Source organism: Talpa occidentalis, unplaced genomic scaffold, assembly GCF_014898055.3.
Source record: "Talpa occidentalis isolate TD23 unplaced genomic scaffold, MPIMG_talOcc4v2.1 talOcc4.6, whole genome shotgun sequence".
In the NCBI taxonomy this organism is placed as follows: Eukaryota; Metazoa; Chordata; class Mammalia; order Eulipotyphla; family Talpidae; genus Talpa; species Talpa occidentalis.
Window position 1 is genome coordinate 31,316,026 of NW_023604972.1, and position 18,335 is coordinate 31,334,360.

General features: G+C 37.5%; 1 protein-coding gene across 1 annotated transcript in view; it reads left to right on the forward strand.

Moving 5' to 3' along the window:
• Positions 1 to 18,335, forward strand: part of CEP135 (centrosomal protein 135) — a 65,142-nt gene that overhangs the window by 45,208 nt on the left and 1,599 nt on the right. The window contains exons 16-25 of the mRNA XM_054687931.1: positions 2,796 to 2,911; positions 2,983 to 3,137; positions 3,553 to 3,608; positions 4,342 to 4,510; positions 5,499 to 5,609; positions 5,886 to 6,071; positions 9,280 to 9,489; positions 10,319 to 10,521; positions 11,399 to 11,503; positions 14,376 to 14,489. Coding sequence (XP_054543906.1) covers positions 2,796 to 2,911; positions 2,983 to 3,137; positions 3,553 to 3,608; positions 4,342 to 4,510; positions 5,499 to 5,609; positions 5,886 to 6,071; positions 9,280 to 9,489; positions 10,319 to 10,521; positions 11,399 to 11,503; positions 14,376 to 14,475 — 1,411 coding nt within the window. The 3' untranslated portion in view covers positions 14,476 to 14,489. The remainder of the gene's footprint in view (positions 1 to 2,795; positions 2,912 to 2,982; positions 3,138 to 3,552; positions 3,609 to 4,341; positions 4,511 to 5,498; positions 5,610 to 5,885; positions 6,072 to 9,279; positions 9,490 to 10,318; positions 10,522 to 11,398; positions 11,504 to 14,375; positions 14,490 to 18,335) is intronic.

Consider the following 18,335-nt stretch of genomic DNA (forward strand, 5'->3'; position numbering starts at 1 on the left):
AACTTCCCGGCTGGCCACTGGGTCCTCCAGAAACCTTCTGCCCTTTTCAAGCAGTCTTAAGAAATGTCCTGTTTTATAGGGTGTTAGTGACTTTTTTTTTTCCTGGTCGCTAGGTGGCGCCAGAGATCTCTCCTATTGTCCTTGGGGGGCTGTTTTTCGCCTCCCCCCACCCCGTGGGACAGAGAACAGAGCGGGAATGGTAGGGTACACCTCAACAGCTTTGGGGTGCTGTGTCTGCCTTGTGCCCCACCGTCGTGGAGAAACCACGCCCCGAATTTTCGTGCCCCGGGTCTCAGTTCAAAGCCCTCAGTTCCAGGACGCGGGCTGTAGCCCAGTTCAGTGGCGCGGGAATGGCGCCTTTTGCACAGCTCCCGTGCCTGGGCGCCTGGTTCCTGCTCACTCAGGGAGGGACCTTCACCTCAGTGAGGACCTCCGTGCGTCTCCCCGCAAGCCTAGGTCGCAGGCGCGGGGACCTGGGCAGCCGCGATCCAGGTCTGCACTTGCTTTTCAAGCTCCCCGAGCGAGCCGCGTTTCCGCGCCAGCTTACCGGCAGCCCGGGCTGTGTGCGCGTCTCCCGGGGTCTTTGTTCTTCTCTAATGGCGCCCGGAGCCGTTCGCTCACCGCCGCGGCGGATCCTGCAGGGTTCGCCTCAGCTCCCGTTCACGGGGTGTGGTGGCTGCAATAGTTCCTTTCCACGCACAGTCCCGCTTGCTGCGTCGTTTGTTCTTGTGGGCCGTTTTGGTTTGTTGTTTCCTCCTCTCTGCAGGTCGGAGAGTGCCGCCTCTGTGGGCGGGGGAGGGGAGCAGGGTTCTGTGCTTCCCTCCCTTCTAGTCCTCTTTTATGGCCACTTTCTTCTTCGGGTAGTTTGCTGGCGTCACCCGTTTATCTTCCGTGTCCCGGTTCTCACTGGGACCTGCCGCTTTTCCTCCCTATTCACTTTTTTTAATGGGAGATCTTACTCGCAGCCTCTCCTCGCCGCCATGTTGCTCCTCCTTTTCTTCTTTCTTTCACTCCTTGTAGTTATATTTCTCAGAGCAACAGCTGCAGCTTTTAGAAGCAGCTTAATATAGTGCAGTAATCTGGACTGCACAGGTAATTTTATGGAGTAAAATTGCCTGAACCTAGTGTAGTTCTAATGTGGGTTCTGTTTGTATACTTCTAAAGAAGTCAGTCTCAGCTTAACTTTCCTTCCTACCTCTGGGTCATCATTCACTTGCTATTAAGACATGGTCATTTCTTTTGTTTTTCAGAATACCTCAGTATTGCCAGTAAAACATCTTCATTTCTATGAGAATGTCCCATCTTCCTAGTGGCTTCAGAATCCAAACCTCCTCTACCAAGTATACCAAGGCATCCTTGGTATCTTTGTCTTGGTCTTATTTTCAGATGAACCCTAAAGGGTCCTATGGCACTTCTTGGTAAATAGCTTAAGTGAGAGCCTTGTCTTGCCAGCAAGGCAGGTTAAGAACTCCTTAGTCAGGACTAAAAGCATTTTGAAGGTTCTAGGTAATATTAGAGCAGATTCTTGTTACTTCTGAAAAGTAATGTGACTGATAAGTAACAGATTAATCTGAAGCCATCTTTATTTCCAGTACATCCCTTTCTTTTGAAACCAGTCTTTAGTCTTGAAGTCCCCCCTACACTATGAGAAATGCCTTCCTTCCCTGTTTACTGTTGTTAGGGGAGTGGATGCTTGTGGGTCCAGGTGTGTACGCCGGTTGAAGAGTAACAGCCGCCACACCAGACTTGAGAGCAAGCAAGTGTGGATTTATTGACGCAAATGGAAAGAACTCCTGACAGCAGGAGGGGGTCCAAGGGAGGGTGCCCAGCCCTGTCTATGACTATATACTGTCAGACTTCCGGTTGTCCAATGTGCCAGATTATCGATTAGGCACTAGGTGGTTGGGAAGTTTTTTAGTGGTTGTTTTCTGTCCAGAGGTAGTGGCTGCTCAACAACATTTCAGTAAAACACTTGTGTTTTCCTGGGAGCTGTTTTGTTCCTTCTGATCCTATATTGTTTAAATCACTGTCTCGTGTCTCAGCCTTTCCTGTTCTCCAAGTTCTCCTGGTATCAGTTCCTCTCATTATAACCTCCAGTTGATTACCCAGCAGAGATTTCAGAATAGGAAGCAAAGTTAAAAGTTCACTGGTTAGAATGGTCAGGATTTATGAATATTCCTTTGACGTTGTCAGGCTGTACTGTAAAAGCAGGATTTTAGAAATAGATTTTTTTTTAAAGATTTATTTATTTATGCAAGCACGGGGTACAGTCAGAAGCGTGGGAGGGTGAGAGAATTCACTAGAGCTAGAGCAGGGAGCAGAACAGGTGACGGACCGAAGACACTACTGAGGGGAGCAGCGGGTGCAGCAGGAGAGGTCTGTGCACCGTGTGGGACCCTCGCCCCGCGGCTGGAGGTTGAACCGGCACTGCAGAGGCTGTGGACAGCTTCACAGCCCAACACTCAACCGCTGTGCCACCCGGGGAGGCCCTTTAGAAATAGATTTTAAGAAAAGAAAGTTGACATTAGGATACAGAGAAGAGCTTTAAAGCTACCAGGAAGTCTCTGAGAGTATGCCATTAATTTGATGTTTATACTATATTATTTTGGGGAAGGTACAGCCATATGAAGAAGAATGAGTGGCAGTAAGGAATAATATTTAATACTATTAATTGTTTTTCTGGAAGAGCTTTAAAATAAATAAACTTTAAAAATAAGAAAAAAAGTTTTTAAGAGCTCTCATTTTTAAAAAACTATTCCTCCCAGAGATAAAGAGTGCCATTGTTTTATCTCTAGGATAGTAAATGAGCAGCTGCAGCGGTCACTTGATGATTATCAGCATCGACTTTCCGCACAAAGAGGTGAAGTTGAATTAGCCCAAGCACAAATTAAAACACTGGAGGAGAAAATAGGTAAGTGTTTTTAAATTTTGTTTTTGCTAACCTGAAGTTACTTTGTCTAACAAACAAATCTTCATTTACAGGTAAACTACACCTTAAGATGACTTCACAGAATGAGGAGGCTCATGTAATGAAAAAGACCATTGGTGCTATTGATAAAGAGAAGGACTTTCTCCAGGAGACTGTAGATGAAAAGACAGAAAAGATTGCAAACTTGCAAGAAAACCTAGCTAATAAAGTATGTAACTGTTAAATATCTTCTAGTATCTGAAAAGAAAAGATGATTTCATTCTCTGTGTCAAAAATGCCATTCTTATTATCCGTGTACAAGGTCCTAATGCCAGGACTTTATTAGAATATATTTAAATTTCATTTTATCCCAGTTATTTGAATCAAAAGTTCTTGACATATTGAATGTGATTTTTATCAGATATGATTACATTAAATTCAAGGAAACCAAGTTATCAAGGTGGGTAGAAACATGCCAATATGTGTATCTCCATCTGGGTGATGAAAACATGCTTACTTGTAGCTTTCATTATAGGGTAATTTATATAATTGGATTTGAACTATGTAAGTTTGATAAATTATGGAAATTAAACTAAAGATTTCTATGGGAATGGATTAGAATCATATTTTTAAATTTTCTGTAGGACAGAACTATTGCTCAGATGAAGATAACAGTCTCAGAATATGACTCTTCTATGAAGTAAGTAATCAATGAAATAGTATCAAACTTTTAAAAAAATTTTCAGTGAATGCTAATTTGGTCTATTTAAGTAACAGACAGCAGCAGGAAAATTTCCTTGTTCAGTTTTTCCAGTTTTGCCTATGGCAACATACTTTTCTGTCTTCTATGTGAAATTATATTATCCTTTTTAATTTTCCCTCATTCTCTCATCCCCACCTTGAAATCATTATAACTTACTAGTTATTCTTTAACATTTCTACTTGCCCTTTCTTTCTACTGTAATTACCCTTATCAGGACTTAATCATTAAAACTTAGATTACTTTAGTCATCAGTCTTGAATTTATTGTACCTCTAAACCTATCTTAAACACTATTAACAAAATTTTACATTTTTTATGTGTTGTATCTCAAGACAAGTCATTAATTTTATTTAAATACCTTTGCATTGTATGTAGTAGTGAGGAATAAAATATTAAATAAAGTATCTCCCAATTGAATTTGTTGTTTTTACTCCTAACACTTGCAAGTTTTCTGTTTTTACTTTAGGAATAATTTAATTTTTTACTTCATTTGCATATGGTGATTGGTAGAGATTTCATATAGCTGCTTTATCTAATTAATGAGTATCCTAGTTGAGTTACTAGAATTTCTTGTATTGTTAGCATGCTTAATTCCAGTTATAACAATTATCTTTTAAATGAACTAAATCCAAAAAGTTTCCTTTATTATTTCCATATCACTCATTTAACAGTCAGCTAAAGGAAACTTTGTCTAATCGGGACCGGGAGATAAACAGCCTCCGGCGGCAGCTAGATACAACTCACAAAGAACTTGATGAAGTAGGAAAATCTAAAGAAATATCTTTTAAGGAAAACAGACGATTACAAGATGATCTGGCTACAATGGCAAGAGAAAACCAAGTATGAACACAATGTATAAACTTTGACAGCTTGCAGTATACAGTTTTACAGTATATTTGTTGTTTGCTGAATTTTAAAGCTCTATGTTTCCTAAAATTTGATAACACAAATAATTACATGAGAAATAATTATCTAAGGAGAATAGTATTTGTAAGAGTCTTTTAAAATGTGGTTTAGAATGCTGCTATTATGTATTACAGGATGTCTAATGGATGCAACTGTAGTGGTCTCCTCACCATTTAGACCTTTGTTACAAAGCATCCTAAAACTGGAAGCACGGAATTCTTTTTTTTTTTTAAAGATTTATTAATTTATGCATATAAGAATTGGGGGGTAGGCCAGAGGTACGAGTGGTGAGAGAATTCACTAGAGACAGAATGGGGAGCAGAACAGGCAGCTCTACTGAAATACTGCAAGGGGAGCAGCGGGCAAGACAAGGAGAGGTCTGCTGTGCCCAAAGCATGGAATTCTTTATGAGCAAAATCATTGTTACTTTACTGGGTGAGAACCCAGCATCACTCCCAGGACCAAGTTGCCTGATTGTAAAGACCCACAATAGATTTAATTATTCATACTTATTTCTAGTGACTTAGAAATATACCTGTAAGTTAATGAGTATTAGAATGGAAAGTACTGAAAGGTACTGGTTTTTATTGTGCTAGTTTGTTAAAGGATTAAAAAATTAATTTCAGTATTCAGTATAAAGAATATTGCTGAAATATGAATTTAAAATATGTAATCCCTGAGCATAGCTAGCCCTTAATAAAAATGCCAGCATGGTCAGAACTATTGCAAGAGATGTATAATAAGGTTTGGTTAAAAAGCCGGATTCGGCCAAGAAAAATACTTGAAAATAACACCTACGAGCAGTTTTACTTTTTTTCCTATTCTCTTTTATTCCAAATTCAAAAGAAGCAATATGAATATAAATAGAACTCCTTAGGTACTGCATTCATTTTAGATTTATCTTTAATATTTGGATTTATAGGAAATTTCATTGGAATTGGAAGCTGCAGTGCAAGAAAAAGAAGACATGAAGAGTAGAGTTCATAATTACATAACTGAGGTGTCACGATGGGAGAGCTTAATGGCTGCTAAGGTGAAAAAGCACTATTTAGGTTGGATTTAAGACTGATTTTTTTCAACTTTTTCGTGTTTGTTAAATCTGTCTTCTTAGAGATTTACTTATGAGACTAGATAGAGGTCTTGCCTACTGTCTTCTAGTATTTTCCCACAGATGTTACTTCCTATTGTATCTACACATCGTTTATGCTTCCTAAATTAAAACAAAACTACCATTTTGTGTATATGTTTATGGCATGGGTATTTCAGTGAGTGACAATTACTAATCTAGAAACAATTACATTTAAACCAGGAAAAAGAAAATCAAGATTTGTTAGATAAATTTCAGATGCTTCATAATCGTGCTGAAGACTGGGAGGTCAAAGCCCATCAAGCTGAGGGAGAGAGCAGCTCAGTTCGACTGGAACTTCTTTCTATTGACACAGAGAGGAGACACCTACGAGAAAGAGTGGAACTATTAGAAAAAGAAATTCAGGAGGTAATACATTCATTTGTCTTGTGAAGATGATATTTAGAAAACACTCAAAGATACTTGAGGTTTAAGCATTGATAAAATCAATTTGATGATAATCATTATCATCAAACTTTTTTTAATTGTGGTAAAGTACATATACCATCAAATTTCAGCCATTTTATGTATGTAGTTCTGTGGTAATTAGTACCTTCATATTGTTAAACAGTCTTTACCACCATCCATCAGAACTTTTTCAGCTTCCTAAATTGAAATTTCGTATCTGTTAAGCACTAACTCTCTATGGTCTCTTCCCCTAATCCCTGGCAACCACCATTCCACTTCCTCTCTTATGAATTTAACTTGCATATATAAATGGAATCATAAAAATTTTTGTCTTTTTTTGTGACAAGTTTATTTCACTTAACCTTAAGTTTCACTCAAGATTCATCTGTGGTGTAGAATGTGTCCAATTTATTTTTTTCTCTAGTTCCCTGTATTTTTGGTGTCATCCAACAAATTGTTGCTAAAGCTTTTCTCTTGACTTTTCTTCTAAGAGTTTTATAAATTTAGCATTTAAGTTTAGTTATTTGGTCCATTTTGAGTTAATTTTTGTCTAAGGTAAAAAATTCAGTTTCTTTTGCTAGGATTAAAAATAAGCTTTTGTCATGAAGATGGTTTAATAAATACTAAAAGTTTCAGCCTGGTTTCTCCTTGCTGCTCATAATAAAATGTAAAGGAAAGATATACATTGAGGAAGAAAATGCTAAGCAAAAAAGGAAACAGGACTTAATGATTTGAAAAATTTTTAGTCTGTCCAAATAGTATCCTCTGAAGACAGGACCAAGATTGACTAGACAACACCTGGGTGAAAAGACTAGGTATGTGACTCATGAATCCAATCTGTCATCTCAACAAAAACACTGCCATTGTGAACTGAAAGGAACAGAAACAGGCTGAAGTGAAAGAAAGATCTTAAACTTTTGGGATTTTGCTAAATAAAAACCAGGCCACTTTTCTGCCAACATGCATTCTCCATCAAGTTAAAAATAGAATGACTCTGAAGGTGGCTCAGAGACTAGTAGGACTGCTCAAAGGCTGGTGAGGCTGCTTTTTGCCCCACAGACCCGGAGGGCCCACACACACAATGGGATAGGGCTACTGCTTCCTCCATTCCAGAAGACAAGGCTGGCACTATAGCTAAGGGCTAAGAAGGAAGGGCCACCCTCACAGGCCTGGAGAACAGAGCATCATGCCACAGATAATTAGTCTTAGGTCTTGAACTCTAATGGAATTTGCCTGCTTGGTTGCGAGCTTACTTTTGACTACCTACCCTTTTACTCCTTCTAGTTTCTCTCTTTCAGAACAGGGTTGCCTATTTTATACTTGTGTTTTGGAACTTGCTTTCTAGTGTCACAGATCTGTGGAGGGGGAGGAGTTTTGCCCTAGATGGACTATACCTTAGCGTCCTACCCATTTCTTATTAGATGATGTTTCTGTAAAACTTTGTGCTTAGTGTTAATATTAGAATGTTGGAAGAATGGAGTGAGTGTATTTTGCACATGGGAAGAACATGAATTTGGGAGAGCCAGGGGTAGGTAGAATTATGGCCCCCTAAAATATGTGTTGAAACCCTAACTCCCCAGTAGGTGACCTTATTTAGAAATGGACCCTTTACAGGTGTAATAAGTTAAGATAAGGGTATACACCATAACCCAGTTACTTTATATGACATGAGAAATCTGAACACAAGAAACACAAGGGAAAACAAAAGATGAAGACAAATCAAAGATTAGTATATAAGGTAAAGAATGCCAAGGATTGCCAGCAACTACCAGAAGCTGGCAGAGTCATGGAACAGATTGTCCCCCAGAAAAAAGCTATTTGAACTCTGTGGACATCTAAATTTCAGACTTATAATTTTCATATTTGTGAAGGAAAAAATTTCTGTTTTCAGCCCTGCAGTAATTGGCAGTAATTTGTTACAATTTGAGGAAACTAATACACTGTAAGTTTCTCTATTAGGAGTATAATAACTAAAGAAAAAACTAAATGCTTTTCAACTTTCAAGAATTCTCGGGAGTATTAGAAGTATTATTAGTTCTTTTGTTCTTTGTCATTGTCTGTATTCTTATATGGTATATGAAATTGACTTTTATGTATTTATATTTTGTTTCTTATAGGGAAGATTCCAATATTTTTCTGTATACATTTTCTGTATGCATTTTCACAGCACAGTATTAGATTTTTAATGTTGATAATTTCATTAAAGCCTATTAAAATATTATTTTTCAGGTGTGGAATTCTTATCAAATACTAGAAGTGTAGATTATAGTGTTTTGTATTTATCACTCACAATTTAAATTGTGAGAAATTGAAAATGTGGGTTATTCTAGGAAAAATATCTATTCAGTATTTCACACTTTATGTACTATTTCTATTAGGAATTTCATAAAGTTGGGTATTTATTTTTAGGTTAAATTAAATTTGAATATGGTTTCAGATATTTAGTTCTAAAGCAAACTCCACTTTTAAAATACAGAATTTAAAGACAATTTAATGGTAAGTATATGTGTTACATTTTCTTAAAAATGCATTATCATAGTAGAATTTTTTTTTTTTAAAGATTTATTTATTTGTTTGTTTGTTTGTTTATTTATTTATTTCTTTATACAACCACTGGGTACAGTCAGAAGCGCGGGAGGGTGAGAGAATTCACCAGAGCCAGAGCGGGAAGCAGAGCAGGCAGAAGGACCGAAGTACACTGCTGAGGGGAGCAGCGGGCGGCAGGAGAGGTCTGCGCGCCATGTGGGACCCTCCTCCGGTGGCCGGGGAGCAGATGGGGATCGAACCAGGCCGCAGAGGCTGCGGGCAGCTTCGCAATCCAGCGCTCAACCACTGCGCCACCGGGGAGGCCCATCATAGTAGAATTTATAAAAGAAAAGTTAATATTACTTCAAAGAGCCCTCATAATTCATAACACCCTAAAACAATTTCCATCTTTGCATTTCCAAATATATACATGAGTTACTTAATTACCATGATTAATGATTATACAGAATTCATTGTGTTAAGCATTAAATAGGGTCTTTAAATAGCAGACAACTTCCTGAGACTATGTTAATATATTCACAAATCGACTTATATTTATAAAGTGAGTTTGTGGCTACATATTCAAGCCTTTAAAATTGTCAGAATACTTTAACTTTTTACCTATTTATTTTTCTTTTTTCAGCACATAAATGCGCATCATGCTTATGAATCTCAGATCTCATCAATGGCAAAAGCTATATCTACATTAGAAGAACATCTGAGACAACAAGAAGATGAGAAAGCATCAACATTAAGTGATTTGTCATCTCTTAGAGAACTATGCATTAAGCTTGACTCAGGCAAAGATATTATGACTCAACAGTTGAATGCCAAAAGCCTTGAGTTGGAGAGGGTAAGATTAAAGATATTGTTTCAGGGTTTTGTTTTATTGAGTCCTACTCTTAACTGTTTTGCTTTATCAGTTACTATCCAATATATTTCTTTCCTTTTGGAGCATTTTTGACTACAGAATTTTAACAACTAGATTTGACTACTAGATTTCTCTGGCAAACAGCGATGAAATTACATGCTCTCTGGTTTAGAGTAAATGGAGAATACAAGTCCTAGTTATAGAAGAGGAACATAAACTAATACATTCTTTCTCTGTTTAAAGATAAAATATAAATGAATTATCAAGCACTATCATTACTTCCTAAGTGAAATATTTTTTTCTGATTAAAATCTCATGGCATTTAAATCTTTCTTACTTGTAAAAGTTTCCATCCACAAAGAGAGACATTGCTTTTAAATAACTTAGTATTTGTATTCAAATGTGGGTGTTTTCATTTTGTTAATTTTATACTATCTTTGTGTTCAAGTAGCTGAGAAATACTAATACTGACTTGACTGTGTGGTCAGAGATACATATTTAATAGGCTAGAAGGGCCTCCTTGCTGATAAGGTGGCCACATTTTAGAATTTCAAGTTAATGACCCTCTCTTGACAATATAGTATGAGTGAAAACTATTAGAGGGTTGTGGTAGGTCGTATGGCCAAATAAGCCCTGACTAAAATGGCAAAAATTATTTTGAAAATAAGGTGATTTTCTTACATTTGAAGTAGTAGCTCAAAATCTTAAGCTGGTCCCCAAAATAGAGCAACTGATGGGCATATAGTTCTGCAGATAATTTTGGAGCATATCTAAACTCATACTGAAGTGATCTACTTTGTTTTTCTTATAGGTTATAGCAGAATTAGAAAATGTAAAATCAGAATCAGACCTGTTAAAAAAACAACTCTTAAGTGAGAGACATACAATTAAAAACCTTGAATCATTGTTGGCTACAAATAGAGATAAAGAATTTCAGTCTCATTTAACCTCCCACGAGAAGGATACAGAAATTCAGCTACTTAAAGAGAAGCTAACCCTTTCAGAAAGCAAATTGTAAGTGTCATAAGTCAACCTACATGAGGAAATAGCTGATCAAAAACAACTTCTTGATTTGTGGAACAGAGGAGGATGGAAATGTGAAGGATGGTACAAAACCAAAATATTTTAACTATATGGCTGCTGCTTTTAGAAATTCAGGGGTTTATTTCAGGAGATACAGAGTATTTGGAGATGTATTGAATATTGGTAGATTTGTATATCTTCACAGAAAGGTGTGGTATTCCTGGAAGTGAATGAGTGAACTTTAAATAAATGCCTCAGTTTTAGGAAGAAAAAAGATGTTCAGCAAAGGCAAGAGCATTTCAGGATGGGGAATGAGTCTGCTCTCTCTCATTGTGTGGATTAGGAAAAAGACGTCATACATGCTGTGAGGTTTGAGCCTCATAAGTATATTCTTTATCTTTTAGGAGATTGATGATGGTATCTCTTTAGGATGGAGAAATGGGTACATATTTGTTTAAAAAGAGGAGGAAACACAGTAGATAGATAACACAAGTGGAATAATTACCTTTTTTAAGAAGTTAGGAATATTTTTCTGAAGCAGGAGTCAAGAAAGAGCCAATGAAAATACATATTTTCTGATGTTACAATTCATGTCTTGTTCAAATTTGTATCTCTGGCATCACTGCAGTGCCTGCCACATACTATAGGAGCTCAGTAAATGTTAAATAAATGAGATAAATGAAAAAGAAAACTTAGTGTTAGAAGCTCCAAAAGATTTGAAAATTAATATTGAAGTCTTGGTCATCTCTTTTATCATCCTTAAGGATCACTTCCACTTGTGTTTATTCATAACAAAAATAAAAATTTGTCACAGTTGACTCTACAACACAGAATATATATTTATTTAATTTTAAATCTGTTTTTCAAGAACTAGCCAAAGCCGGGAAAATACCATGCTTCGGGCTAAAGTGGCACAATTCCAAACTGATCTTGATAGTCTCAAGAGGCAGATTTCAACTGAAAGATACGAACGGTAAGAAAAATTTTTTAATACTGGAATGTGTTTTTATTTATTCCCTGTCCTATTCCAGAAAGGATTTACCGTGGCTTAAAAATAGCATAGTTCTTGGGTCTCTCCAGTGGCGCAGCGGTTGAGCGCTGGGTTGCGAAGCTGTCCGCAGCCTCTGCAGCGCCAGTTCGATCCCCAGCTGCTTCCTGGCCACCGGAGGAGGGTCCCGCATGGCACGCAGACCTCTCCTACCGCCCGCTGCTTCCCTCAGCAGTGTACTTCGGTCCTTCTGCCTGCTCTGCTCCCCGCTCTGGCTCTGGTGAATTCTCTCACCCTCCCACGCTTCTGACTATACTCAGTGCTTGTAGACATAAATAAATAAATAAATCTTTAAAAAAAAAAAAAAGCATAGTTCTTTCTAAAAAGACAAGTATTGTAGAGATAATATCCTTACAGTAAATAAAGTATGAAATATATAGGTTTTTGTTTTTTTTTTTTTTTTTTTAAAGATTTATTTATTTATTTATACAAGCACTGGGTACAGTCAGAAGCGTGGAGGGTGAGAGAATTCACCAGAGCCAGAGCGGGGAGCAGAGCAGGCAGAAGGACCGAGGTACACTGCTGAGGGGAGCAGCGGGCAGCAGGAGAGGTCTGCGCGCCATGCGGGACCCTCCTCCGGTGGCCGGGGAGCAGCCGGGGATCAAACCGGCGCTGCAGAGGCTGCGGGCAGCTTTGCAACCCAGTGCTCAACCGCTGCGCCACTGGGGAGGCCCTATATAGGTGTTTTTAATAGTCTTCAGAGAGAAATTCTTCAGAGAGAATTATTTCAAAGGTATAGTTAGGAAATCAACAAGCTAGTAAGGATTCTACAGGAGGCGTAATAGGAAAGTCCAAATACAAATCATCATGAAAGTGATGATGATCAAGTGCAGTTAACAATATGTGCCAGATATCATACATGTATCTGATTAATCTTACCAACAACGTATTATTATGTGTATTATAGGAAACCAAGATCAAACAAATAGTTAATTGCAGAGCCAAGATTAAAATCCAGGCGCACACTACCTAATTTTAAAACCTGTGCTCTTAACCACTACAATATATTCCATTCAATTTGATAATTTTTATACTGACTTATATTTTAGTTCCTTTGCTTTATTATGTTGAAAATTATAATCTCCAGGCATTACAAACAGGCATCAGATCTGCCTTTAACAGTTAAAATTGAAAACTATATGTTACTTTTCTTTGGGTGCTCTTTCCTTGTATATTAATACTATTGACACCAACATTATTGAGATTTGATTCTTAAGTAGTGGCCAAATTGCTTGTTAGGTCTTCTTTTTAGCTCTCTTATTCTTATATTTGCAACAAAACTTGAGAGTGATAGGTTTTTTGGAGTATAGGTGGACATTTCCTAGGAAATTTTTTTTCCGTGATTTCAAAGAGAAAACCCAAGGTTGTATCAATCTTGTGAAAGTTATGTTACTTCCTTGTAACTTAAAAGATTAGTTTCTTTCTTTTTTTAAGATTTATTTTATTTATTTATGCATACAAGAACTGGGATGTAGGCTAGAGGTGCAGGGGTGATGAGAGGATTCACTAGAGACAGAGTAGGGAACAGAACAGGCAGATCTACTGAAATACACTGCTGAGGGGAGCAGCGGGCGAAGCAGCAGAAGTCAGCTGAGTCACGTGGGTCAGCTCCCTGGCTGGCTGGGGATCAAACTCATGCTGTAGTGGCTGGCGATAGCTTGATAGTGCTGAGACTTAACCCCTTGTACCACCACGGAAGCCCCTAGAACATTAGTTTCTTAATGTGCTGAACTATACATATATAATGACTTCCATATCTTACTGATAACTTAAATTCCCTTCAAATCCTAAAGCAAGCTCTCTATAACCTAGGCCTATAAACTCCTTAACTTCCCCTTTTTCCTAGACCCTCGTTCTCAAAGAAACCTTGAGCCACTTGAGCATGTTCTTACCACTCTTTAAGGAGCCATAAATAGTGTGAATGAATGAAAACTTCATTGGGTAGGGGATGTAGCTAAAAAAGTTCTTGTAGGAATATAATAATGAAATGTTTATGAAACGCCGAACTAGGAAGCAGTCTGGATGCAAAAGAACTCAAGGTAGAAAACATCTAGAGATACAAGACCCTGAATACCCTACAGAGGAGATGACAGCACCGTCACCAAGCTTGTGGGGCTGACCCAGATACAGGAAAGGAAAGCATAGCAGAGAATGGATTATTCCCTATATGGCACTTAGGAGTTTAAGATCGGAAAAAGAAGAAAGATAGATTATTGTGCAAGAAGAGTGGGAAAGGATGGGGCAGAGGAGGTAAATGACCAGCTTTGAAAATCTGTACTCAGAGAACTGATATGTAGTCCTAGGATTTTGAAGAGTCTTTTTTATTACATGATCTTTTAGTTAAATCTGTTATCAGTTACTTAAAAATCATAATAGTACTGAGGATTTAAATTTAGTAGAAATATTAATTGAGTAGAGATTGCATTAATTATAATAACAGCACCTTATATTTATATCCTGCTTTTTTTTTTAAAGATTTATTTTTATTTATATAAGGAACTGGGATACAGACCAGAGGCGTGGGAGGGTGAGAAGATTCACCAGAGACAGAGTAGGGAGCAGAACAGGCAGATGGACCGAAGACACTGATGAGGGTAGCTGTGGGCGTGACAGGAGAGGTCTGCCGTGCCATGTGGGTAGCCCCCTGGCCAGCTGGAATCAAACCTGCGCTATAGACAGCTTCACAGAGCTGCGCTCAACCTGCTGTGCCACCAGAGAGGCCCTTTTGGGTTTTTTAATAGTGTTTACATATCACCTCTTTACTGATGTTTATTTTTGCTTTGATCTTTACTGACAGAGAGCGAGCAATCCAAGAGATGCGTCGGCATGGTCTTCCTACACCACCTCTTAGTTCTACTCTAAGGTCTCCTTTACATTCTCCTGAGCATATGAATTAATACTTATCAGAAAGGTATGTATGTAATACCACAGGCAGATAAAACTAATCTATAGTTATAAAAATTTAGGAAGTAATTTTCTGTGCAGGGAGAGAGCTAGTTACCTTGAAAGGTGGTCAGGAGAACTCTCTAAAATAACAGAATGTTTTATATCTTGGTGCTAATGGCTACATGGGTATAATTAATTGTAAAATCTCAATGAATTGAATAATACAACCTGTGCATTTTATTGTACATAAATTATACCACATTTCCAAAAGAAGACATTCACAACAAAACCTTAAATGGCAATATGAGATTTGATGACGTGCCAGCTTCAAGGATTAAATAACAGATAGTAGGGTGTGAGCATGGACGTAGAAACAGGAACACATGCAGCATAATATATTCAGTCTGGCAGAAATGTTAGCTTGTTGAAAAATAATGAGGGAGAAAATAATGGAAAGTAGAATGAAACATATGGAATATATTAAATATATTAGTGATTATAGACTTTATTCCATAAGTCAGGGGAACCTTTGAAGGACATGCTAAGCATAGGATGGGTGCACTTGAAGGGTTAAAGTGTAGGAACTATTCTGGCAGATTAACTTTACAGCTGTATTTGTGGGTACTGTGGGGAAGGTAGAAACCAGAAACAGGGAAGTAAGGGATATGAACTGAACAGCAGAATCAGTTCAAGATCAATATAATAATATTGAAAGCTAGGATTATAATTATAAATTATAAATTATAATATACACATAGAAAGTACCCTATCATAAATACCAGCTCAGTGAGTTTTTACGAATTGAACGCACCACTGTAATCTGTACCCACATCAAGAAACAAGACGTCACCCCTCTTAGACTCCCTTATGGTTATGACCTCTTCTCTAAAAATGTAGATTCCTTTTTGTCTATTTTTGGATGTTTTATAAATGATTTCTTTTCCTCAGCAGTACATTTGTGAGATTCATCCATATTGTTCCTCTTCTAGATTGTTTAGTCTTGTCCTGCATAGTATTCCATTATGGGACTTCATTGTTCTGCTATGCATTTCATTAAGTAATTTCTAGTTGAGCTATTCCAAATAAGTTATGATGATCATTCTAGTACCTGATTTTGGTAAACAGATGTGTACATTTCTTTTGGGTATATACATGGGAGTGAAATTGTCAAATCACTGGACATGCATTTCAGTGCACATCAAGTCATTGGACGGGCATGTGTTCAAGCTTGAGCAGATAGAGCAACACAGTTTTCCAAAGGGCTTATAAAGAACTAGGACACATTTGACTGGGGCAGGGTAAGAGGGATGGGTCGATTCTTCGAGATGAGAATAAATGGGAAAGAATTATGAGTCAGAGCCACTGTTTGAAAGGTAGTTGACTGAAAAACACTCATTGGCAGAAAATAGTTAAGTCAATCTTTTTAAAAATTATGTATCTCTGCCTCTTTTAGTAGAAGTATGTAGTAGATAATTAAGTGTTAAGCATTCCCTCCATGACTCAGCATTCTCATTATGAACATTAGTGCTGTACTTTAACATGCTGATTTCCCCAGTGTTTATTGGTGTTTGTATGGCCTCCGTTTAAATAGTTCCTGATTGCTGTACTTTTGCTTGTTTGTTGTTTTTTGTTTGATTGATTAAAAATTTATTTTCCACTTTCACTCTGAGGTCTTCTTCTCAGTGCTGGCTGCAATCACTGTGTCTTCACACCTTTTAAACTGCTGCATTAATTTGAATGTGATTAGATGGAGGTTCAGCTTCTCATTATAAAGCCTTGTAACAGTTGTGACACATTTTCTCATGCTTGACTCGTAGCTGCATTTAGTTCAGGTATTGGAAAACTAGGGTCATGGGCCAAATCTACCCTGCTGCATATTTTTGCAAATTAAGCTTTACTGGAGCATAGCTACACTTGTTTGTCTATATATTATCTGAGACTGCTTTTCTGCAGTGGTAGAATTCAGTAGTTGTCACAGAGAACTGTGGCCTGCAAATCTAAAATATTTACTAATTGGCTCATCGTACATGTAACTTCTGGAAAAATAAAAACTTATTTGAAAAAGCAAATAATTTCTTAGTTTTATGAATATAGGCTTGACCTTGTAGACCCCCTTAAAGGGCCTTGGGGAGTCCTAGGGATCCCCAGACTATAATTTAGGTACCACTAATATAGTCAGTTTCACAATCTCTAAAGCTGTAGTAAATTAAAAAATCTTTTTTAATTGTGATAGAATATATATAACATGAACGTTGACATCTTAACTATTTTTAAGTGTATACCTTATATAGATCAAATTCACAGCATTATATAACCATCAGCAACCACCATTTCCACAAGTTTTCATCACCCCATACAGAAACTCTGTGCGCATTACACATTAACTCTTCGCAGCCCTGATCTACCCTTTCTCCAGCCCTGGTAACTTCTCGTTTACTTTTCTGTCTATGAATTTGCCTTTTCTAGATTTTCATATGAATGAAATCATACGTATTTGTCTTTTTTTGTCTGGCTTATTTTACTTAGAGAAATGTTTTTAAGGTTCATCATGTTGTAGTATGTATTAGAACTTCATTCCTTTTTTATGCCTGATGATATTCCATTGTATGTATATACCTCATTTTGTAAGTTGATGGACATTTGAGTTGCTGCTATGAACATGGATGTGTAAATAAAAATCACTTATAATCCTACAACTCAGAAAAGATATCAGATAGCACTTGGTGTATTTCCTTCTCATATTTAATTGATAATGGGCACATACATACTTGTATATACAATTCTAATAGTGCTCATACTCAAAGTAACTTTTATCCTGTCTTTCGTTTGTTGGGATTTTTCCCTTTAATATTGTCATAAGCATTTATTCTTGTTATTAAAAGTTTTTTCAAAAATGTCATTTAAAAATAGTGATCTAATGGTTTGTCATATTAGATCACTATTTCTGAGACTACCAGAGGGGAGGGAAAAGGGGGAGAGCAAAGTGAGGATGCACAGTCGACTAGGGTAGAAGATTATAGGTGTCTTCATGGTGGTTGTGGTGTGCTAACAATACGGCAGGGGACATGTAGCTTGTTACTCTTTTTTTTTTTTTAAGATTTATTTATTTATTATTTATACATGCACTGGGTACAGTCAGAAGCGTGGGAGGGTGAGAGAATTCACCAGAGCCAGAGCGGGGAGCAGAGCAGGCAGAAGGACCGAAGTACACTGCTGAGGGGAGCAGCGGGCAGCAGGAGAGGTCTGCACGCCATACGGGACCCTCCTCCGGTGGCCGGGGAGCAGCCGGGGATCGAACCGGTGCTGCAGAGGCTGCGGGCAGTTTCGTAACCCAGCGCTCAACCGCAGCGCCACCGGGGAGGCCCTAGCTTGTTACTCTTTTTCCCCTTATATTTTACAGTAGTGTTGGCAGCATATCTGATAATTTCTTCTGTAGCATGTCTTCCTAGGTACAGAAAAATCTTTTTTTTTTTTTTCATTGTTTCCATTGTGAAATTTTTCATATTTGAATTTGTGTATGGTTTAATTGGTAAACATATCAAAATCAAAATATTTGGCTATCCATAATATGCTATTTTTCAGACTCAGACAAGCCTGGATATTGTATTGTCCATTCTTCTATGTGATTTTTCTCAATTAGCATACTATATTATTCCATTCTTTTCACTTTAATTCATTTAGTTCTCATGTACTTTGATGTACTTTGGTCGTTTGAGGGGACTATGTCTTCGAAGTATAAAGCAGTACTTAACTATTAAATAGAACTTGACTGTGGGTAAAGATTTTATTAGAGATTGTAATTTCAGTTAGTAAAACACTACTGCATTTCAGGTTTTTTGTGAACACATTGAGTGATTTTGTTTATCATTTT